Consider the following 23,965-nt stretch of genomic DNA (forward strand, 5'->3'; position numbering starts at 1 on the left):
AGGATTCACTTCAGCCATGACCTATTGTTCCAGGGTGTGCATTAGCAGGAGGCTGGAGTTGGGAGTGGAGCTGGGGCTAGAACCCAGACATTCTGATGTGGGATGTGGGTATTGCAAGAGGTGTCTTAACCTCTGCAAGAAATGCCTGCCCCAACATTTGTCCCCTTTAACAATTTATCATCACTGTGTAGATTCTTATCTTCATACCAATGATCATAAATGCATCATTTTACCAGTGTAGTATGAATTTTTTTATTATGGTTTATATTGGTTTGCTAAGGCTGGAGTGACAAAGCAAAGCCTGGTGACTTAAACAACAGAAATTTATTGTCTCCCAGTTCTGGAGGCTTGAAGCATGAAATCAAGAAGTTTGCAGGGATGGTTCCTTCAAGTTCTGTGAGTGAGACTCTGACCCAGCCTCTCCTTGGCTTGTAGATGGCCATGGTCAAGGGCACAGGTCGTTCTGCCTGGATGCATGCCTGTTTCCAAATCTGCTCCTCCGAGGAGGATGCCAGTCATGCTGGATTAAGGCCCACCTAGGGTTCTCATTGTGACGTGATTACCTCTGCAAAGACTCTGTCTCCAGGAGCTGCATTGTGGTGCAGTGGGTTAAGACTCTGGAATCTTATCTCAGTGCTGGTTCAGGTCCTGGCTGCTCTGCTTCTGATCCAACTTTGCACTTATGCATCTGCGAAGGCGGCAGCAGATGACCCACGTACTTGAGCTGCTGCCACCCATGTGGGAGACCAGGATGGAGTTCCTGGCTCTTGGCTTCAACCTAGAGCAGATTTGGGCTGTTTAGGCCACTTGGGGAGTGAACCAACAGATGGAAGAGCTCTATCCCCCCACATTTCTCTCTCTCTGTCATTCTGCCTTTCAAATAAAATAAACAAAGTTTTAAAAAAAACCCAAAACAGAAGACTGTATCTAAATAAGGTCACATTCTGAGGTCCTGAGGGTTAGTACTTCAACAAACAATTTTTCTTAGGAGTGGGCACAGTTTCAACCCATAAGAGTCCACACACCACTTTAGAAATGCAGTCTAAAGTTATTTTTCTTTTCTTTGGAGAATTGTAATCAATAGGTTTTTCACCTAGCAATATGCTCTCACAAGAAGCCTGAGTGTCAGGTGCAGTAAACACACACTTGTATTCGATAAAGGCCCATGGGAAGAAGAGCATGAGTTAGACATGCAGCTGTGGTGAATTCGTGTTGCTCTGTCCACACCACAGGTGTCGGAATCCCCGGAAGACCTCGGGTGTGCGCGGAGACCGGAGAGCGCAGGCGCAGTGTACGAAGCCGCCGCGGTGGAAGTAGACGTGGCTGCGTCCATCACGCTGCAAGTGCTGCTCAGCACGCCGGGGAACATCTCCTGTCTCTGGGTCTTCAAAGACAGCGCGCTGAATTGCCAGCCGCACTTTGATTTACAGAACAGGTGAGAGGGGGGATGGCCTGGGGAGCAGCGCGTTTGCTTGCATAACGCGGGGTTCATTCGCAGTTCCCTTTCAGGCTCATGTCCTTGTCTGCCACCACTCATCTCCAGTGAAATAAACTACAAATGTGATTAGGGCATGGACGGATGTCAAATCCCACGAGATGTGCAACATTAAATAGTGACCCTGAATGGAAACCGTGGGCTTTAGTTAATAATCATGTGTCAATATTGGTCCCTCAATTGCAACAATATACTACACTTCCCCAACATGTTAATGCTCTGGGTAGCTGTGTGTGTGTGTGTGTGTGTGTGTGTGTGTGTGTGTGTAGGGAAGGGTGTGGAGGGATCGCTTTGTACTTTCCACTAAGTTTTTCTGTAAATCTAAAACTTCTCTAAAAATAATGTTTATTAATTGGTGAAAGAGAGCACACGATCACTATTGAATGGCTGGCAACATGTAAAACAAATAGTGAAAGGAATGCTTGGGATGGTTAAAGTGTGTTGTTTTTTTAGCTGGATCACATGTTCCAGAGAGAAAGAATGTTTTATTTTATTCTAATTAAGTAGCAAGAAACTGTCTTCCTGAGGAATGCTTGGGAGAGAACGTTTGCTTTCACCTCTACCTCTCTCTTGCTCCACCATAAGAGAACGGCTGTGTTGTGTGATACCTACAACATATTTCAGTCAGATGGAGCTGTTTTGCAGGGAGCCTCTGTCTCATTGCCCACAAGATTCTAGGCCAGATCTGGGCCTGATGGGCAGCCGGCTGTCTAACTTCTGCTGATTGCTGCCCCCTGCTGTCCTTCTCCTCTTGCCAAAAACAGAGAGGGCAAGGGCAGGAGCCTTTTAAATGTCCACTTACTGATTCTAAGGCCGATTGTCTTTTTAGATTTCAGGGATATCCTGGTGGCCATCGCTGTAAAAGACCTGCCAGAGCAGTGCAGCAGGGTGATACTCAGATGGCAGGAAAGGGGTGTCATGCCCTTGACTGAGGCAACAGGGACCGTATCTGTGACTGACCTGTGCCAATTAAAGTTGCATTTGTTCCCTAAGGTCAAGCAAACAAGTAACGTTCGGGACAGATGGTATAACGCAGAGGTTTAGTTCTAAATCTTGGAACACATTCATTTTCCTTTCCTCTTTTGAGAGCCTGTTACTCAGTTCTGTTTTTTCGGTTACTTTTATCTTGGGGTTACACCAAAGTACTCTTCTATTATGAATTTTAGCTTCAAGAAATTTCTGGTATTCTTATTAAAATTTTGTGCTGCAGCAGTTCTCACCAGATATCTATCCAAAACAAAACAAAACAAAAAACCCCAAAGTTGTGAAGGAGGGTTCTTTTCACCTTGGAAGATTATTTTTGTTCCTCTTGCTCAGTTTATTGGTCACTCCCGTGGGCCAGTTAACCTCGAATCAGCACGTGTGCAGAGGTGGGCATTGTGGCGCAGCTGGTGAAGACACTGCTTGGGATGCCTGAGGTTGAACTCATCTGTGCTTCCGACTCAGCTTCCTGCTATCACATGCCCAGGGAGGCTGCAGGTGATGGCTCAAAACCTTGAGTCTCTGCCACTCACAGCAGAGACCTGGAGAGAGTTTCTGGTTCCTGGCTGTGGCCTGGCCCAGCTCTGGCTGTGGCAAGCATTTGGGGAGTGAGCCGGTGAATGGAAAATTTCTCTTTATCTTTCTCTCTCTCAGTCATTCTGCCTTTAAACAAAAGAAAATAAACTGAAAAGCAACCACTTCAGTGACGGTAGAGAATTATAGAAATGTGTACCTGACCTGTGATTTCAGAGAAGCCAACCCACAGAATCAGATCAAATACAGATCCCAGTATCTCCAGTATCTTTCCATCTGTGTGACTGCAATCACATGGACTCTGGAGCTGTGCTGCCCAGGGCCCTACAGCAGGGCTTCGGGAACATAATGTACATAATGTGCATTTGGTTTGCCTGGGGATGTTGTTCAAATGTAGACTTTGATCTGATGGGTCTAGATGGGGCCTAGGATTCTGCCTCTTTGTCAGCTCCCAGCTGAGGCTAAGGCTTACTTTGAGTAGTAAGGACCTAAAGGCTCAACAAATATGAAGTGAAATCCATCATCCCTCAGCAGCCTGTTGGAGAGTACTTTAAACTTTAATGAGAGTGGCTGTCACCAAATCCACAGCCAAGTTGTCTCCGTATGAGCAGGTGTTAAGACACCACTTGGGATGCCCATGTCCCAGATCCAACTGCCTGTGAGCGATTCCTGGCTCCCTATTCCGGTTTCCCGCTAATGTGCACCCTGGCTGGGGAGGCAGCAGGCGGTGGCTCAAGTGGCTGGGTCCCAGCCACTCATGCGGCAGCTGTGACCCCCCCTCCCCCCCGAGCAGCCCTCTCTGTCACAGTCGGGGAAGGTAGGAGTCACTGAAGCACTCTCTGACTCAGTATGAAATTTTATGTTTTTAGTTTCACATGTTTCCCAAAAACAACAAGTTCTCTTTCCTGTTTTGCAGAGGAGTTGTTTCCATGGTCATTTTGAAAATGACAGAAACCCAAGCTGGAGAATACCTACTTTTTATTCAGAGCGAAGCTACCAATTACACAATATTGTTTACAGTGAGTATAAGAAGTAAGTTCAGCTTGCTACTAGGCATTTCCAGTCCCCCAATGCAGTGGCTTGGAAGCCACGAGCTTCTGGCCAGCAGCTCCAAGCGTGACACGCAGGGTGCCCTTGATAGGTAGCTGAACTGGGGTGGGTGTTTGGTACAGCATTAAGGACGCTACCTGGGAAGCCTGCATCCCGTATCAGAGCACCTGGTTCAAGTCCCAGCTCCACTTTGGAATTCCAGCTTCCTGCTCATATGTTGCACAGGAGACAGCAGCGATGTCTCAAGTACTTGGGTTCCTGCCACCCATGTAGGAGAACCCAGACTTGGTTCCCAGCTCCTGGCTTCAGCCTGGCCCAGCCCTAGCTGTTGCAGATGTTAGGGATGTGAACTAGCAGATGGGAGATTTTTCCTCTGCTCTTTCTCTCGGCCATTGAAATAAACAAATAAAAAGAAATAAATATAAATAAATAAGAAGGAATTCAACTTAAAACATGTAGTTGAGTTGGCTGAATTGCTTCCTACCACCCACATAAGCTGCTGAGAGCTGGGAATCTGGTGTGTCCTGTGGGCGCTCAGATCGTGAATGTTGTTAAAACCCCAGTGCACCCTCTGTTTTGGGCTCCCATTTACTTTTTTCAGTAACAGATGGTTGATGGGGAAGAAATGGAAGGCATTTTGACATTGGCATCAGATGATCTGGGTTCTAATTCTGCCTCTGATACTGCCACCATTGGCAGGTCCCTTAATCTCTCAGTTTCCTTGTCAATAAACTCATCATGGCTGTTGAACACTTGAAATGTGGCTGGTGTGACTGGACCGTTTTAATTTTATTTCCTTTGGATTAATTAAAATTAATTAAATTAAATTTTAAATTAATTAAAATTTGACTTTATCTGGCCATGCATAGCTAGTAGCTACTGTCTCCAACAATGCAGGTCTAGGCAAATGCCAGGCCATATGCAGCTATTAAGGAACAGGTTGGCAGAGTCACCAACTGCATGAGCTTTCTGGCTTGCTTCCTTCCTGTTCTGCACAGGTCTAGGATTTGCACAAACATGGTGCTGTGCACACTAAACCCACTGCTTTGCCTTACATGTTATACTATAGTTATATTAAATATAACATAGAACATAGTTCTATTAAAACTAAAGATGGCTGCATTTGGGTAGGTGCTCATGCCTCTGGGGGCCAGGGCAGTGCTGTGAATAATCTGGGTTTCTACTACTTCAAATTAGCTTCCCTGGGTGGAGGTGGGGGCTGCAGGTAGGTATTGGCTCAGGCAGTTAAGACACCCATGTCTCATGTCAGAGTGCCTGGGTTTGAGTCCTGCCTCAACTCCACATTCCAGCTTCCTGCTAATGTGCACCCTGACAGGTAGCAGGTGATAGCTCTCAAGTAGTTGGGTCCCTGCCACCCATGTAGGAGACCTGGATTGAGGTTTGGGCTCCTGACTCGGCCCTGGCTCAGCCCTGGGCCTTTGCAGGCATTTGGGAGGAAAATAGGATAGGGATTCCCCACCTCTAATAACTAAGCAAATTTTTTAAAAAATGTAGCTTCCTGGGCTACACATTAGTGCAGTGCCAGGCTACCCTCTGCCTGGTTAGTGACAAGTGCGTGAAGCTGGGCAGTGGTGCACACATGTCCAGCCCACAGATGAACTCTGGGCAGCAGTGACCATGAGCATGCTTTGCAATGATCCTGTGTTCACAAAGATGAGAAATGAGACACTCAAGTGAGGAAATGGGCCCAGCGAGGGGTGACGTGAGCCAGGCCTACTCTTTCCTCACATACTGCACTGGGCCTGCTGTGATAATGCATGGTTTTGTGGTCAAAGTTACTCGCAGAGGGGAACACTTCACATTTCCCACAGTGGCATCTTCCTCCAGGCAGGGGCAGGGGCAGGGGCAGGGTGTCAGCTTCTGAAGTCAGCCTGTGAGGCAAAAATCTGGTGAAGTGAAAATTTGTTTGGAAAAGCCCTTCAATTACTCAAGAACTCAGAGCTGGAGAAGCTCAGTGTGTCCATGTTGCACAATGTGTCCATGTTGTGTAGTCTAACATGTGTGTCCATATTGTAACAATGTGTCCTTGTGTGTCCATGTTGTAGTGTGTCCACCTGTGTCCATGCTGTGTACTGTGTCCACCTGTCCGTGTTGTAACAATGTGTCCACATGTGTCCATGTTGTAGTGTGTCCATGTTGTGTAGTCTAACATGTGTGTCCATGTTGTAACAATGTGTCAATGTGTGTCCATGTTGTGTGGTCTAACATGTATGTCCATGTTGTAATAAAGTGTCCACATGTGTCCACACTGTGTAGTCTAACATGTATGCCCATGCTGTGCAGTGTGTCCACATGTGTCCATGTTGTGTAGTCTAACATGTGTGTCCATGTTGTAACAATGTGTCCACCTGTGTCCATGTTGTGTACTCTGTCCAGCTGTCCATGTTGTAACCATGTGGCCACATGTGTCCATGTTGTAGTGTGTCCATGTTGTATATAGTCTAACATGTATGTCCATGTTGTAACAATGTGTCCACGTGTATCCATGCTGTGTACTCTGCCCACCTGTCCATGTTGTAATAATGTGTTCACATGTGTCCATGTTGTACAGTGTGTCCATGTGTGTCCATGTTGTAGTGTGGCCCAGTTCTGTCCATGTTGCACTGTGTGTCCACGTGTGTGTTGTGCAGTGTGTCCATGTGTGTTCATGATGTACAGTAAGTGTGTCTACATGTCTGTATCTGTGCTGTACATTGTGTCCATGTGTCTGTGTTGTACAGTGTGTCCACATATTTCCATGTTGCACAGTGGGTCCACATGTGTCTGTGTTGTCCAGTGTGTCTACATGTGTCCATGTTGTACAGTAAGTATGTCCACGTGTGTCTGTGTTGTACAGTGTGTCTATGCTATACAGTGTATCCATGTTGTGCAGTGTGTCTACATGTGTTCATGTTGTGTAGTCTATACATGTGTGTCCATGTTGTAACAATGTGTCCACATGTGTCCATGATGTACACTGTGTCCATGTGTGTACATGTGTCTGTGTTGTATAGTGTGTCCACATGTATCCATGTTATACAGTGTGTGTCTGTGTTGTCCAGTGTGTCCACATGTGTCCATGTTGACAGTAATTATGTCCATGTGTTGTCTGTTGTACAGTGTGTCCATGTTGTACAGTAAGTGTTCATATGTGTCTGTGTTGTACAGTGTGTCCGCATGTGTGTTGTACAGTAAGTGCATCCACATGTGTGTGTGTTGTATAATGTGTCCACGTGTGTCCATGTTGTACAGCGTGTCCATGTTGTACAGTAAGTATAGCTCATTGTGCTCCAGGTTAGAAGATGCTTGGGAATTTCTTGCTCTCTCTCTCCCCTTCCAAGCATATATAACTTGTATAACTGTAAAAGGTAGTAGATATCCACTGTGTCTATTATATTTAGTGTATCTTCCTTTCACTTAGGATTTACACTGTTGTAATACATACAATAATAACCAATGAAGTCTACTATATAGATTATAACATGTTTTTGGCATTCTGATGGGTCACAGGGTTCAAAATCACAGGTAGAAGACACTTGACAACTGTCTGTAAAAAAACGGGCAGGCATATGGGGCAATGGTTAAGACACTACTGGGGATGCCTACACTGCATATCAGAGTGCCTGAGTTCAAGTACCGGTTCTGCTTTAAATTCTAGCTTCCTGCCAGTGCACATCCTGGGAGGCAGCAGGTGATGGCTCAGATACTTGGGCTCCTCTCACCCATGTGGGAGACTCAGTTTGAGTTTCAGGCTCCTGGCTTTGGCCTGGCCCAGCCCTGGCTGTTGAGAGCATTTGGGTTGTGAACAAGTAGATGGAAGATCTCTCTTTCTCTTCCTTCTGCCATTCAAATAAATTAAAAAAATTAAAAAACATAGCTTTAAAAACATAAAGCTTTTTTGGAAAGGAAGAGTTCAGTCAACTGCAAATCCAGTATTAACCAACAGTGTTGTGTGGTTGCCAAATAGTGAATTTGAGGGTCTGGTGCTGTGGTATAGCAGGTAACACCACCACCTGTAATGCCAGCATCTCATCTGGACACCAGCCTGGGTCCTGGCTGCTCCAGCTCTGATCCAGTTCTCTGCTAATAGAACTCAATGGAAGATGGCCCAAATACTTGAGACCCTGCTACCCACATGGAGACCCAGATGATGCTCCTGGCTCCTGGCTTCAGCCTAGCCCAGCCATGGCCATCATGGCCACCTGTAAGGTAAATGAGTAGATGGAAGATTCGTCTCTGTCTCTCTTCCTCTCTCTGTAACTCTTTCAGATAAATAAATAAAAATTTTTTTTGAAAAAAAAATGAATTTGAGCCATGACAGTGTTTATGAAAATATCCTATCTAGATTAAGTAAATTCATAGATTATTATTTTCAGTTCTACATTTTTTTCAGAAGAATACTGACAAAGTAGAGCATCCAGGACTGACAAGAACTTGAAATTCCTTGAGTTTGGAGCAGCTGAAGGAATTGGGGAATATTTAACTTAGAGAAGGAACTATTTTGAGGACAGAAGATTGATTGTAATGTAAGGTAGAGGAATTCTTCTGGGATTTTGAGTCAGGACACCTGAGATAACTAGTTAAAGGTCTTGGATGGTGATTATCTTTTTTAACCTTGGTTTCCTATTTAAATATTGAAGAATTTTCTTGTGGAAATAAAGCTGTTCATTAAAAACAAAAACAAAAGCAGACACATGTTCTAAGGGGTATAAATGGGGCCAGTTGTTAGAAATTATGGGGGAGCCGGTGCTGTGGCGCAGCAGGTTAAAGCCCTGGCCTGAAGTGCCAGCATCCCATCTGAGTGCCGGTTCTAGCCCCGGCTGCTCCTCTTCCAATCCAGCTCTCTGCTATGGCCTGGGAAATCAATGGAAGATGGCCCAAGTCCTTGGACCCCTGCACCTGCGTGGGAGACCCGGAAGAAGTTCCTGGCTCCTGGCTTTGGATTGGCACAGCTCCAGCCATTATGGCCATTTGGGGAGTGAACCAGCAGATGGAAGACCTTTCTCTCTCTGTCTCTACCTCTCTCTGTAACTCTGTCTTTCAAATAAATAAAACAAATCTTTTTTTTAAAAAAAAAGAAATTATGGGGAGAATAAAAACTGCCAGAAGATGGGAAAAGACATTTTCAATTCACAAGCAACAAAGGATTAATAGTCGTAATATGTAAAGAGCATCTATAAATCAATAAGAAAAAAGTGGCAAAAAAGTCCCAGAGAGGTATTTCATTTATAGATCATGAAATTGAAGTGGTTAGTAAATGCATTAAAAGGGAAACTTAAGCACAATCAATTTTTTTTAGATTTTATTTATTTGAATGGCAGAGTTACAGAGAGAGAAATAGACACACACACACACACATGCACACATGCACACAGGGCGGAGAGAGAGAGAGAGAGAGAGAGAGAGAGAGATCCTTCATCTGTTGGTTCACTCCCTAAATGGCCACAATGGCTTGGGCTGGGCCAGGCAGAAGCCAGGAGCCAGGAGCTTCTTCTGGGTCTCTCACGAGGGTGCAGGGGCCCAAGCACTTGGGTCATCTTCCACTGCTTTTCCAGTCACATTAGCAGGGAGCTGGATGGGAAGTGGAGCAACTGGGACTCAAACTGGTACCCACATGGGATGACAGTGTTGCAGATGGTGGCTTAATTTGCTGTGTCACAACACCAGCCCCAGGTACATTAAATTTTAAAGAGTATTTGAACAGACAATGATTTATGAATCAGTAGCAGATGGCACACTATTGGGTACCACCAAGGGGGATGTGAGGAGAAATTTTTATAAGGTGTTTGTGAAAACAAGACAAAGAGACTATTTGATTGGTTCAAGTGGAAAGTCCCTAGGTAGAAATGAGTTTGCAGTGTCTGGTAGTCTCTTGTTAGAGTTTAGTTGGTGGCTTCTGATTGGTTAAGCTGAAGTTTTATTTTACTACTTACACTGAGTTGATCTTTGATTTGCCTATGTACAAACCCAAGACGCTGGAGCAATCTCAGAGAAATGGCATCTGAATAAATCACTTTCAATTATTAATTGGGAAAGTTTAGGGTAGGCATTTGTGCAGTGGTGAGACTAGCATCTGGGACCCTGCATCCTTTGTTGGAGTGCCTGGGCTGGAGTTCCAGCTCCACTCTTCATTTCTGTTTCCTGCTAATTCACACACTGTGAGGCAGCAGTACTGGCTCAAGTTCTTGGGCCCTTGCCAGTTACATGTGGGACTCAAACTGAGTTCCCAGCTCCTACCTTTGATCTGGCTCTGCCCTGGATGTTACCAGCATTGAGGGAGCAAACCAGTGGATGGGCAATCTCCTCTCTCTCTCTCTCTCTCTCTCTCTCTCTAGCTTTCAAATACAAAAAATAGGTCAGGATGAGTGTTTTGCCTAACAGTTACAATGCCCATGTCCCATGTCAGAGTACCTGGGTTCAACTCCTAGCTTTGCTCCTGGTTCCAGCTTCCTGGCAGTGCAGACCTGGAAGGCAGCAGGTAGTGGCTCATGTAATTGGGTCCTTATCACACACTTAGGGGATCTGGATTGAATTCTCTGAACTTCAGCACATCCCTGCTCTGGCCATTGCAGGCATCTGAGAAGTGAACCAGCTCTCTCTCTCTCTCTCTCTCACTCTCTCTCTCTCTCTGCCACAGCCTTTTTCTCTGTGTTGTGTTGTGGTGTGTGTGTGTGAATGTGGGAGCTTGAGTAAACCTCTAAATTCTACTCCAATTCTTTGTGCATCCTTATATTTCTGCTAGGTCTAGAAAACATTTTGGGGAGAAAGTTGAGTTTTGAACTATATGCTAATCACAGGTTTTAAACTCTATGTGATTGGCGGGTTTTTCTTTCTGATGTGTAGCAATATTTCTACATCCACATGGCTTCACCCCACCTCGATGATCTATGGGTGTCTGAAATAACTACAGGAGTGGCTGGGAAGATGGAGCTGCCCCTGCTACTAGGGTTGAATTGATTGTGGCTGAGTGAGGAGGCAGAAGCCATGGGTGTGGTATAAAATATGAACTTCTCTTTTTAGATTTATTTATTTATTTGAAAGTGAGAGTTACACAGAGAGAGAAGGAGGGGGATAGAGAGGGAGAGGAAGAAGAAGAGGGAGAGGCAGAGGAAGAGGCAGAGGGAGAGGGAGAGGGAGAGAGAGAGAGGTCTTCCATCCACTGGTTCACTCCCCAATTGGCTACAACAGCCGGAGCTGTGCCGATCCGAAGCCAGGAGCCAGGAGCTTCTTCTGGGTCTCCCATGTGGATGCAGGGGTCCAAGGACTTGGGCCATCTTCTACTGCTTTCCCAGGCCATAGCAGAGGGCTGGATCGGAAGTGGAGCAGCCGGGACTCGAACTGGCACCCATATGAGATGCCAGCACTGCAGGTGGCGGCTTTACCCGCTATGCCACAGCATTAGCCCCCTGAACTTTTCTTTAAGGGTGTAGACTTCTTTGTTGAGAGGGCTGCTAAGATGGTCATGTTTACAACACTAAATTATAATCATTTATGGTGCTTTAGATACATTGTTTTACACATTAAGAAGACCTTACTTCAGAAAGATGGAAAATCAGGACGCCCTGGTGTGCATCTCTGAGAGCATTCCCGAGCCAATTGTGGAGTGGGTGCTTTGTGATTCGCAAGGTGAAAGGTATGGCAAGTGTACAGGTAACTGCTCTTACTGCTCTGTTTGTGTTGGTCTTTTCCTGATGCCATTGATAGCCTAGCGCGTGTAAAATTCAATTTAACCCCATTCAAGCAGTGAACTTTGAAGATGTATTTCTTTCTTTATTTGCTTACTTATTTGAAAGGCAGAGTGACAGAGAAATTTAGGTGGGTAGGAGAGAAATCTTCCATGTGTTGGTTCACTCCCAAAATGGCTGCAGTGGCCCCCAGGGCTGGTCTCATGCCAGAGTCAGGTGGCTAAAAACTCCATCCACATCCTCCATGTGCATGGCAGGGCCCCGAGCACTCAGGTCATCTTCTGCTTTCTTCTCAGACCATTAGCAGGCAGCTGGGTGGGAAGCGGAGCGGCCAGGAATTGAACCACTGCTCCTATACGGGATGCCCATGTGATAAGCAGGAGCTTAACCCACTGTGCCACAGGGCTGGCCCCACCAAGCGGGAAACTTTGGCTCCTCCAATGTAAATAATGACTAGCAGGGGCTTCCATGGGGAGGATGGTGGTGGGTATTCTGAGTAAAGGGGCTTGGGGGAGCTGCGCAGACAACCTGCAGGTTCTTCGTGGCATTGCACCACACACCCGGAAGCTCCTGACCGCACCCCTGGCTCCCTGAGTATCTGGTTGGGGAAAGAGCCAAATACTGACTTTACAGTAGAATTGCCTTACAAGAAAGAAATTCCCTGAGATGAAATGTTTAACCTGTTTATCTTGGAAAAGCAGTTTGATATGGTGGTTTAAGGATATGGAGTCCAGAGCCTCAGAGCCTGGGTTTGATCCTTGCTCTGCCTAGCAGCTGTGTGGTCTTGAATGAGTTGCTCAATGTCTGTGCTTCATCAGAAGCATGGGGATGGTAGCAGGTGCTGAGCGATGATGAAATAAATACACAAGCAACACATGGCAGGCAGTAGGGATGGTATAAATGTCATGTTTGTTTGCATGTGGGCCACAGCTGAGTTCTCATAAAGTAAGAATTCACACAGTGTAAACAACTTAACCTTCACTGAGGGGCTTGCATCGCAAAATGTAACTAAATAGAAGGAAAGAGTAAAAAAAAATCAGATTACCAAGTCAGCGAGTCTACACAGACTCCACAGCCATTAACTGTTTTGGGAAAGGTAGTGGCTAGGGAAATGCTCTAGGGAATCCAGGCTCTTTTTCATCTGAGAAGGGAAGACAGAGCATTGCTGCGGTGAACACCATGTGGTCCTGGCCCACGGCCTTCCTGAGTGACATGTGGGTTCCCTGCTGTGCTCGTGGTGGGGACTCCGTCAACTGTGGCAGCTCGGCCCCTCTGCCTCTGCCTGCTCGCCCTCTCCTGGGCTTGAGGAAGCAGGTGTCTCGCTTGTTAGGCTATGTTGAAGCCCTGTCATGCTTTCTCTCTTCCCTCTTTCTTCTCTCTCTCTTTGCTTTCTTTTCCTGTCATCTTTCTCAATTCCTCCTTTTTTAAAAAGATTTATTTATTTGAAAGTCAGAGTTATACAGAGAGAGGAGAGGCAGAGAGAGAGAGAGAGAGAGAGAGAGAGAGAGAGAGAGAGGTCTTCCACCTGCTGGTTCACTCCCCAATTGGCCACAATGGCTGGAGCTGCACCAATCCAAAGCCAGGAGTCAGGAGCTTCTTCTGAGTCTCCCACACAGGCACAGGGGCCCAAGGACTTGGGCCATCTTCTACTGCTTTCCCAGTCCATAGCGGGGAGCTGGATCAGAAGTGGAGTAGCCGGACCTCAAACTGGGATGCTGGCGCTTCAGGCCAGGGTGTTAACCTGCTGCACCACAGTGCTGGCCCCTCTCAATTCCTCCTTTTTAAAGATTTATTTATTTATTTGAAAGACAGAGTGATAGAGAGGAAGAGTGAAAGAGAGAGCGATCTTCCATCTGGCTGCAGTGGGGTAGGCTGATCCAGGCTATGAGCCCAGAACTCTGTCCAGGTCTCCTGCATGGGAGGCAGGGACCCAAGCACTTGGGCCATCTTCTGTTTGCCATCTCCTGCACATTAGCAGGGAGCTGGATAGGAAACAGAACAGCCGGGACTCAAACCGGTGCTCCCACAGGGGATGCCAGTGTCTCCAACCCCAATTCCTCCTTTCTTTCTCTGTCTTTTAACAACAGAAGAGTTCATCAAGCATAAAAATTTTGAATTGCTTTATTCTGTAATTCTCTTTAGTGTTATTCTTTTTTTAAGGTTTTTATTTAATGAGTACAAATTTCACATGTACAGCTTTTAGGAATATAGTGGTTCTTTCCCCCATTCCTGCCCTCCCACCCCTACTCCAATCCTACCTCCTATGCCCTCTCCCATCCATTTTTTTTTTTTTTTTGACAGGCAGAGTGGACAGTGAGAGAGAGACACAGAGAGAAAGGTCTTCCTTTTCCGTTGGTTCACCCCACAATGGCCGCTGCAGTCGTCGCGCTGCGGCCAGTGCACCATGCTAATCCGAAGCCAGGAGCCAGGTGCTTCCTCCTGGTCTCCCATGCGGGTGCAGGGCCCAAGGACTTGGGCCATCCTCCACTGCCTTCCCGGGCCACAGCAGAGAGCTGGACTGGAAGAGGAGCAATTGGGACAGAATCTGGCACCCAAGCAGGACTAGCACCCGGTATGCCGGTGTCACAGGTGGAGGATTAGCCTATTGAGCCGCGGCGCTGGCCTGGAAGCCTTTTGAGTCCACAAACTCTGTCAGTATTTAGACAGGGCCATATGCAAAGTAGAAGTTCTCTCTTCCCTTCAGAGAAAGGTACATCCTTCTTTGACAACCCATTCTTTCCACTTGGATCTCACTCATAGAGATCTTTCATGTAGGTTATTTTTGCCTATAGTGTCTTGGCTTTCTCCTTGCCTGAAATGCTCTCTTGGGCTTTTCAGCAAGATCTGAATGCCTTAAGGGCTGATTCTGAGGTCAGAGTGCTATTTAGGGCATTTGTCATTCTATGAGTCTGCTGTGTGTCCTGCTTCCCATGTTGGATCATTCTCTCTTTTATAATTCTATTATTATTATTATAAGGCACTTGGTCTTATTTATGTGATCTCCTTGACACTTAATCCTGTCTCTATGTGGTGCTATTCTAAATAGTAGAGACAATGACTGACTAAATTTCCTATGAACTCTTGGTAGAAACTGTGGATTCGGTCTGTTTGCCTTTTGGCTTCCTCTTGATTTTGTCCCTTTAAAACAGGCTCTTTAATTTAACTTTGTTGTTCTCCTAAACATTCATCATCATTTTAAAACATATTCAGTTGAGAACCAAGCAAGTCATAATGTATTGTTAAACCCTCTAACACCATTGCATAATAGCATTTATTACCCAGTGGCAGATTTCTTTAGCTGACCTGGTGTACTCATTCTTTGTATATGTCTTGGATGTATTTGGCTCCAGGAAAGTCATTTGGATTTTCTTTAGCTAAATAGTAAATGTGCCCCCTCTAAATCTGCAGGATTGAATCGTTTTGAATTGTTTTGAGGCTTCCAAAGTTGTCTTGGTGACCAAAATATAGGGGCAGTCCTGCTAACAAGGGGTTGCTTACTATGTGTCACACCTAAACTTTCCAATGTTTGAGATTTTAAAGTGCAAAGTCCTTCTGTGTCAATCTCAAGGTTTTAGGAGAGTTTTGGATTTGTAAAAGAATGAAATAGGCTTGTGTATGTTAGAAGCCCATTCACTGGCAGTATGGTGGTTGAGAGTGCTAAATTCCAGATAAGCCATAAAGATGCATTACGTGGGGGCTGGCATTGTGGCTGTGCCTGCAATGTCAGCATCCTATAAGAGGGCCATTTCCAGTCCTGGCTGCTCCACTTCTGATCCAGCTCCTGGCTAATGTACCTGGGAAGGCAGTGGATGATGGCTAATGTGCTTGGGCCCCTGCCATTCACATGAGAGACCCAGATGGAGTTCCTGCCTCTTGGCTTCAGCCTGGCCCAGACCTGGCTGTTGCAGCCATCTGGGCAGTAAAGCGGTGGATGGAAGATCTCTCTCTCTCTGTTTCTCTGTCTCTACTTCTCTCTTTCTGAACTCTGCCTTTCAAATAAATAAATACATCTTCTAAAAAAAATTCTTATTTCTATAGAATTAGCTGTAGTAACCACTGGCTACTGAATAAAGTTGTACTCATCCCACAATATGTAATGTTCACTTTTCACCATTTTTCCTTAGCAAACCTGGGTATCTATTTTCTGCTCCAATTTATAAAACCAGATTCAATAATAAAAGTAATAATAATAATAATAAATTTGATGTGTTTGGTCAAATGGACTCTGTTTCCTGATTGCAGCTGTAAAGAAGAAAGTGCAGCCGTTGTTAAAAAGGAGGAAAAGGTACTGCACGAATTGTTTGGAACTGATATAAAGTGCTGTGCGAGAAACGAACTGGGCAAGAAATGCACCAAGCTGTTCACCATAGGTAAAGCCCGCAACACCACGTGCTTTCACTGTTTGCTACTCTTCCGTAGAAACCATCTAGAACTAACAGCAATTGTGTAGGAATCATTCAACTTCCAAAAGGCTCCGGTTCCTTCCTCCCGTTTTAAATGTAATATGACAGATTCTGTGAATGCTGATTCCTTCCTTAAAGCCCACACAGTCTTTGAAAGATGCGTTTTTGACAGTGGTCGGTACCATTTGCACTGATGCTGACATGTGTGTTCTGCAGAATGCTCTGTAAATAGTGTGTGATAAGGACAAAGGCCCCTTCCTTCCCCTCACTTGGGATGTTTTCATCTTCTAGATCTGAATCAGACTCCTCAGACCACGCTGCCTCAGCTGTTCCTGAAAGTAGGCGAGCCCCTGTGGATACGGTGCAAAGCTGTTCACGTGAACCACGGGTTCGGGCTCACGTGGGAACTGGAACACAGAGCCCTGGAGGAGGTAGTGGGACAAGCGTGTGCGCTGACAGTGCAGGGAGGAGGGAGCTACAGCACAGCCTGACGGCGTGACTTCCAACTGTGTTTCTTTACCGTAGGGCAGCTACTTCGAGATGAGCACGTATTCCACAAACAGAACTATGATTCGGATTCTGCTGGCGTTTGTGTCGTCGGTGGGAAGAGACAATGCAGGCTACTACACCTGCTCCTCATCCCAGCACGCCAGTCAGTCAGCACTGGTTACCATTCTAGGTAATGCAGGCCACCCACTTAGTTTTAATCATTCAAACTGTAATCATATACTATTTAATAATATTTACATTAATGATTATTACCATAACTTAATAATCCTTGTCACTTCATCATCTTTATTCATATTTTTAGTCATTTTAGGGTTTGATGTGAGGTATGCAATGCAAATTCTGCTCTCAGGATAATGTTACTACCAAAAAGCTGAAAAAGAAACTGAGTTAGAATACTTTGTAAAAATAAGCTGCCCAGGGGCTGGCACTGTAGCATAGCAGGTGAAACCACCGTCTGCAGTGTTGGCATCCCATATAGGCGCCAGTTCGAGTCCCCGCTGCTCTACTGCCAATCCAGCTCCCTGCTAATGGCCTGGGGAAAGAGGTGGACATGGCCCAAATTCTTGGACCCCTGCCACCCACATGGGAGACCCGGATGAAGCTCCTGGTTTCAGATGGGCACAGCTCCAGCTATTGCGGCCACTTGAGGAGTGAACCAGCAGATAGAAGACCTCTCTTTCTCTCTCTCTGCCTCTGCCTCTCTGTACCTCTGCCTTGCAAATAAATAAATAAATAAACCTTGGGGGTGGGGAAAAACAGGCACTAGTAAGTAAGTGCTGAAAGAACCAACTGCCAGAGCCGTGAGCCATGATTGAGAGAACTGCACAAGTGCTGAGAGGGACCATGTAGGATTTGAAAGTAAGCACGGGTAAGTGGTCTCAGATTAGGATGTAGCCTTCAGCCATATTGCAAATGCTACAAACTGCAGTGAGTTTCTTAGCAACTAATAATGACGGGCTCCAGCAGGAAGCCTTGCTCTTCCATTCATGCTGTGACATTATTTCATGTGACACCTGTCACAGAGAGAGCAGGAGCTTCCAGATTCTCACTGGTGTGTATGTGATTGGCTGGGAGTGGGGCCTTCCTTTAGCTTCTTGAAATCGTCTGCAAATCTGTAGACTTACTTATTCAAGGGATCATTGAAAGGTTCCTAGAAAAATTGTTCATAATATGAAAAAACCTTGTGCAGATTTCAAAAAATTCTTACATGAAAATAAGCTTCTCTTTTAAGTCCACATTTCCGTGAGTTTTCAAAGTGCCCTTGTACATTTCTCTGGGAAGAGAGTCAATCATTTATATCACATTCTTAAAGTAGTCTGGACTCCAGAAATATCGAGCTCTGGCTTAGAACTGCAGATGAGACGCCTGTATTTCTCCTTGGAGTAGCCAACTTGAGCTTTCTTGTGTGAACCTGGTGAATAAAATGTTACTTTATGTCATCTCAATAACCTCTCCATGGGAATCTCATTATCTACTTACAATACTCTTTTCCTTTCTAACAGAAAAGGGGTTTATAAACGCTACCAATTCAAGTGAAGATTATGAGATTGACCAATACGAAGAGTTCTGTTTTTCGGTGAGGTTTCAAGCATACCCACAAATCAGATGCACCTGGACCTTCTCTCAAAAATCTTTTCCTTGTGAACAACGAGGTCTTGAGGATGGATACAGGTGAGGCCGCCGAGGCGTGTAAGACATCCCTGGTGGTGGGCGCTGCTTCCCCGTTCCCTTTGAGAAACACTGCGTTCTGCTCACCGACGCGACTTCAGCATGTCTGGGATGGGACCTGGAACTCACATTTCCAGTATGCCCAGATGATCTGCATACAGGCGGTTTGTGGCGCGCATCCTTGGAGGGAATAATTAATCCCAGAGCCCTGATAGGCTTGAGAGGATGTGTGTCCCTCTGTCCTTCAGTGTCTGGCCTGAAACCCTGTCATACAGCATCAATTTTAAGAGCTAGAATGTGTCAAAGCTCTTGACGGTATAAGGAAAAAATTGTTCCAAAGAGAGAATGGATAATTACTCCTAAAAGGTAATTTCTTAAAAAAGACTTATATATTTATTTGAAAGGCAGAATTACAGAGAGGCAGAGGCAGAGACAGAGGCGGAGAGAGAACGGTCTTCCATCCACTAGTTCACTCCACAAATGGCCACAATAGCTGGAACTGGGCTGATCTGCAGCCAGAGCCAGGGCTTCATCCGGGTCTCTGCACATGGAGTCTCCCTGCACGCACCTGCAGGGGACTGAGGAAGCAAAACTCTTTAGAAACAGAGAAACCCACGTGGAGGTGCGCTGACTTGTGTTTTCAAAATTAAAAGCGGAAATAGCCTGGTAAAGAGTGAGGGGAGTTTTGGTTTGGGGGGATTTCTCTCTCTCTCTCAAAATTTATTATTAATTTGAAAGTCAGAGTTACAGAGAGGGAGAGGGACACACACACAGAGGTATCTCCCATCTGCTGGTTCACTCTTCAGGTGGTTGCATTGGCCAGAGCTGGGCCAGACTGAAGCCAGGAGCCAGGAGCTTCCTCCAGGTCTCCCATGTGGGTGCAGGGGCCCAAGCACTTGGGCCATCTTCTACTGCTTTCCCAGGTCATTAGTAGGGAGCTGGATTGAACGTGGAGCAGCAGGGACTGACTCAAACTGGTGGCCACATGAGATACCGGTATAACTGGTGGCAGCTTTACCTGCTACGTCACAACATGGGCCCCATTCAAGACTCTCTTATGAAAGGCATTCTCCATTCCCTGTTTGGGAAATGAAAAACCACTTTCCCCATCTGTTCTGGCTATGGCACCCCTATCTCTGGAGACTGATCCCAGGTAACATGGTTTCAGGCTGGAACCTGAGGGACTGGGAGACACTCATCAGCTCTTGAGCAAGTCCAGAGTTGGGATAAATCACCGTTTCTGAGCCTGCGGTTCATCAGCCGCCTGTCCAAGAGCCATGTGGGTGAATGTTAACAAGTGTGGGTTCCTGCCTCCTACTCCAGACACGCTGAATCCAAACTGGGGCAGAATGAGTCTGTAATGAGGACTTGAGGTGGTTCCTGTCACAGGTCTGCACCTGTGCTATGTGACATGGTAACCACCAGCCACATGTTGCTGTTGGGGACTGAAGGTAGACAGTCCATGCTGAGCAGTGCCAGGACTTCACAGTACATGCTAGGTTTGAAGACTGCGTAAAGAAACCAAGAGCATAGTGAGATGGTGTAACTGTCTCATCAATTGTTTTTCTATTGGCTGTGTGGGAAAATCATAGTGTTTGGATATATTGACTTAAATTTCTGGTTATGTTTCATTTCATCTGCTTCTTTTTGCTTTCATTATGTAGCCAACTGAGAATTTTTATTTTAATTAATAAGATTCATTAATGATTAAGAGAGAGAAACAGATGCACAGAGAAGATATCTCCCACCTGCTGGCTCACTCTCTCCCAAATGCCTACAACAGCCAGGGTTTTGCCAGGTGGGAGCTGGGAGCCAGGAACCCAATCCAGGTCTCTCCATTTGGATGGCAAGAACCTAACCTCTGGAGCCATAACTGCTGTCTCCTGGGGTCTGTATTAGCAGGAAGCTGAAATCGGGAGGCGAGCTGAAACTAGAACCCAGGCATAGGACTGTGTGTATCTCAACCAGCATTTAACCACCTTGCCCGATAATTTTCGAATGATGCATGTGGCTTGCGTTTGTGGTTCATGTATTTTATAGGACAGCACAGGTCTAGATGAAGGGTTAGAGTCAGATTCTTTTCATCTCAGTTCCGCTGTGGTTCCATGCCCACTGTGTGGTTCTTCATACCCCAGAGTGATTTGTAACTGGTCCCTGATGGGTTTTGAAAGAGTTGCCATGCAGGGTTTGCATGGGGCCATCCACCGGCTCTTGCCCAAACCCTCTTCTGTCCAAAGCGTTCATCTCCCAGGTGATTCAGACACAGCCCCTGAGCTGGTGGACCAGCATCCCCCAGCTCTGGGCTGCTCAGTAGCAGCACTGCTGCCCCCTGGGCTGGAGCAGTCTCTGCTGCGGGGGACTGCCCTGAGCATGGCGGGATGTTCACGAGCGTCCCCAGCCTCCACCCACTGGGTGCCAGTAGCGCAGCCCCTCTCTCTGTTGTGCCCACAAAACTATCTCTTGACCTTGTTAAATGTCCCCTTGTGGGCAATTCTGCCCCTGGCTGAGATCCACTGCCTCAGAGGGAGCACCCACCGCCACCAGCTCGTCCTTAGAGCCATCGAACTCTCCAGCGTGGAAGGCCAAGGAGTCGGCCCCTCTGCTGCCTCCTGGAATCACTCAGAAGAGCCAGTGTGTCCTCGTCTCCTCTCTCCACCACGTTGTGTGTCCATGCGTTGCTCACACTTCTAGAAAAGCTCTTAGCGTTGGGGGAATCTCTTCTGCCCTGAGTCACAGGGACAAAGGAGCCACTCAGTTTAGTTCAGCAGCTGTCTCTTGAACACCTTCTTGATGGGTTTGGTGCTTACAAGGAGCTGCGACAGTGACTGAGGGAATGTCCCCTCCCTCTCGTTCCACAAAACACGCAGATCACCACTGAGCTGGTGGCAGTTGGCAAGGGCTTTTGAGAGCCATAAACTCACTGATTCGAGGACCAGGGCTCTGACATATGGGCAATGCAGTGGCTTCGTGTATTAGTGGCTTAGTTTACTTCCTTGCATGGCCACAGTCTGCTTCCCTGATCCCAGCAGTTATCCTATAGATATAGCCAAGTGAATGAACTAGGGCACATCTTGACCTCTGTAGTGTTTTGTACCTTTTACTTGTAATTAGCTGATAATATGATTACCTTTGCATGTTGGTTGTCACTAGTGAGTTTATAAACTTCATAAAAATAGATGCCTTGTCATCTCTCCGCCTTTGTACAATGCCCTGTTAAGTAAATGCGTGTTTCATAAAGGAACAAATTCAACATCATTCCTGGCAAGCAGCTGAAAGTGCTCTGAGTCTGAGCGAAGGATGAGTCAAAATGATCCTTTTTTTTTTTTTACAGTAATTTATTTATTTGACAGGTAGAGAGAGACAGAGATAGCAAGAGAGAGACAGAGAGGGAGAGGGAAAGAGCCCCCAAGAGAGAAAGTTCCCAGATGCTTGCAACAGCCCCAGGCTAGGCTGGTGAGCCAAAACTGGGAGCCGGGAACTTAATTCGGGTCTCCCACATGGGTGGCAGGGACACCTACCTGAGCCATCCCTGCTGCCTCCTTGGGGTCTGCATTAGCAGGACACTGGAGGCAGGACCCAGAGCTGAGTATCAGACCCAGGCAATCCAGGGTGGGGGGCGGGTGTCCCAGCCGCCAGCTGACTGCCTGCGCAAGGGCATCGTCTTCGCCCCAGCGGCCAGCGTGCACACACGCTCACCACAGCTCCTGGCGCTCAGTGCTCACTTTCTAGGCCACCGTAGGCATCAGGAAAAGAAGAGCCGGAGCCTCTGTCTTCCTGGACAAGATGCCCAAAACACTGAGCAACAACAAAATGAACGACAAAAATTGGGCACACTTTAAATGTCTTTTGCTCTCCACGTTAGGCTGTGTTGAGATGGGGTGGGGGATGTTGCATGAGTTCTTTTAAAATTTTACTTTAGAGCTCACAATTAACTAAAGGTATACAGTAAATGTGCTGAGTGTCTTTTATCTCTCACCTTGATTCAATGATTTAAGCAAGGCGAATTTAGCCTATGAAATCGAGTCTAAGGGCCCTTCACAAAATTTGTGGAAATGGAATTAAAAGACCAGTTTATGCTCAGGTGTTGAGGGCGGTGGTTAAGACGCCTCTCGGGATGCCTGAATCCCATATGGACGTGCCTGGGTTCGCTCTGCTCCCTGTCTGATCAAGCTCCCAGTTAATGTATCCTGGGAGGCAGCAGGTGATGTCTCAAGTACTTGAGTCTCTGCTCCTGTGTTGGAGACCTGATTTAAGCTGTGGGCTCCTGGCTTTGGCTTAACCCAGGTTTGGCTGTTGTAGGCATTTCGGGAGTAAACCAATGTGTGGAAGATCTTTGTCTCTTTCCCTCTTTCTGTCTCTCTGCCATTCAAACAAATACAAATAAAATAAAACGTTTTAAAATGTAAAACGGGGTGTTTACTTTGGTATGAAAATGTTTGAAATACGCCTAGTGTTTTGTAATACACATTTTTCATGTACTGGGTGAGGATTTCTTGTGCACATAGGCTTCAAAAATGTTTTGTGACAAAATAAACCCCACTTCTAATTCCCCTGGCTGTGAACTTTTGAAGGCCTCTCGTGTCTGCATCATGTTGCAAGAGAGGTTTGTTTTTCAATCTGCAACCGAAAGCTCTGGGTAATAACGCTACTCCTGCGCGAGGCCGGTGTGGTCACGGCGTGTGTGCCAGACTCTGTCTGCTTCCCCACCTTCCCTGCCTCATTTCTCCAATTTACTTCCTCAAATGGTCCAGCCGGAGTGGAGTAGGGCTTGCTTTTACGTGTTTGCATTTTATTAAATTATAACTTTCCACTTGTCCCAGCATCCTGCTCTTGATAAAAGGATCCAGGATATTTGACCCACGTGTTTGCTTACTGCCCTATCTCTGTAGACTTAAATCTAAAAACACCAGATCTGCCTTAGCTTTCCCAAGTTCCGTGGTTAAAAAAAAAAGAAGGAGAAGAAGCAAGGCACTTCGTAGACCTTCACAATTATGTAGTAGTCCCTTCTGAGACACCCTCATTAGCCTTCCCTCCTCTTGTCCTTTTCCTTGAAATGTTCAGTTCTCCAGCGCCAGGACTTCGAGCTATGCCCATCGCAAGCACGGACGAGACTTGCTGGGTGAGCAGGGCAGTGATGGGTCCTGGGTGCTGAGCCCGGGAGAAGAATGGGCAAATTGAGACGTTCTCGAATATAAAGCAGGCTATGTAATCCCGGAAGCCTGGGGAGGAATGATTTCTCTCTCCCTCTTTTTTTTTCTGAGGAAGATGGGTCTGGTGTGTGTATAAGATGAGGGGTGACATGCGTGAGTCGTGTGTCACCCCACCTAAGTCACAGCCCCTCTCTTTCTACCATTTGAGGCAGCCGTGCTGGCTCCTTTTCTGGGTTGTCAGCCACGTGCTCCGAAGCCACTCCCAGAGAAGGATTCTTCTCTGAGCTTTCCACATGTGCCAGACAACAAGCAAAGTCCTTTATGGGAATGAGCTCATGGACTCCTCACAAACCCACTTGATGAACCAGGGAAGCCGAGGCTCATTTACTTGCCGAGTCACACCGGGCAGTCAGCACCCTTCATTCTTTCCCATAATCTGTCCTCCAGAAATAATGTTTCACTCCCTTACTGTTTCCATTGCAATAGGGA

At 46.3% G+C, this 23,965-nt stretch overlaps 1 protein-coding gene across 2 annotated transcripts in view; it reads left to right on the top strand.

Moving 5' to 3' along the window:
* The window catches only part of FLT3 (fms related receptor tyrosine kinase 3), an 83,404-nt gene that overhangs the window by 24,308 nt on the left and 35,131 nt on the right, over window positions 1–23,965 (top strand). Inside the window, exons 3-9 of one of the 2 annotated variants that reach the window (XM_017337503.4) lie at window positions 1,233–1,435; window positions 3,927–4,042; window positions 11,564–11,693; window positions 15,988–16,115; window positions 16,440–16,579; window positions 16,674–16,827; window positions 18,161–18,329. In XM_017337503.4, coding sequence (XP_017192992.1) covers window positions 1,233–1,435; window positions 3,927–4,042; window positions 11,564–11,693; window positions 15,988–16,115; window positions 16,440–16,579; window positions 16,674–16,827; window positions 18,161–18,329 — 1,040 coding nt within the window. The remainder of the gene's footprint in view (window positions 1–1,232; window positions 1,436–3,926; window positions 4,043–11,563; window positions 11,694–15,987; window positions 16,116–16,439; window positions 16,580–16,673; window positions 16,828–18,160; window positions 18,330–23,965) is intronic. The other variant, XM_089303718.1, reaches the window with a different exon arrangement.

This window comes from Oryctolagus cuniculus, chromosome 9, assembly GCF_051225735.1.
Source record: "Oryctolagus cuniculus isolate XC-2025 breed Fujian yellow rabbit chromosome 9, ASM5122573v1, whole genome shotgun sequence".
Taxonomy (NCBI): domain Eukaryota; kingdom Metazoa; phylum Chordata; class Mammalia; order Lagomorpha; family Leporidae; genus Oryctolagus; species Oryctolagus cuniculus.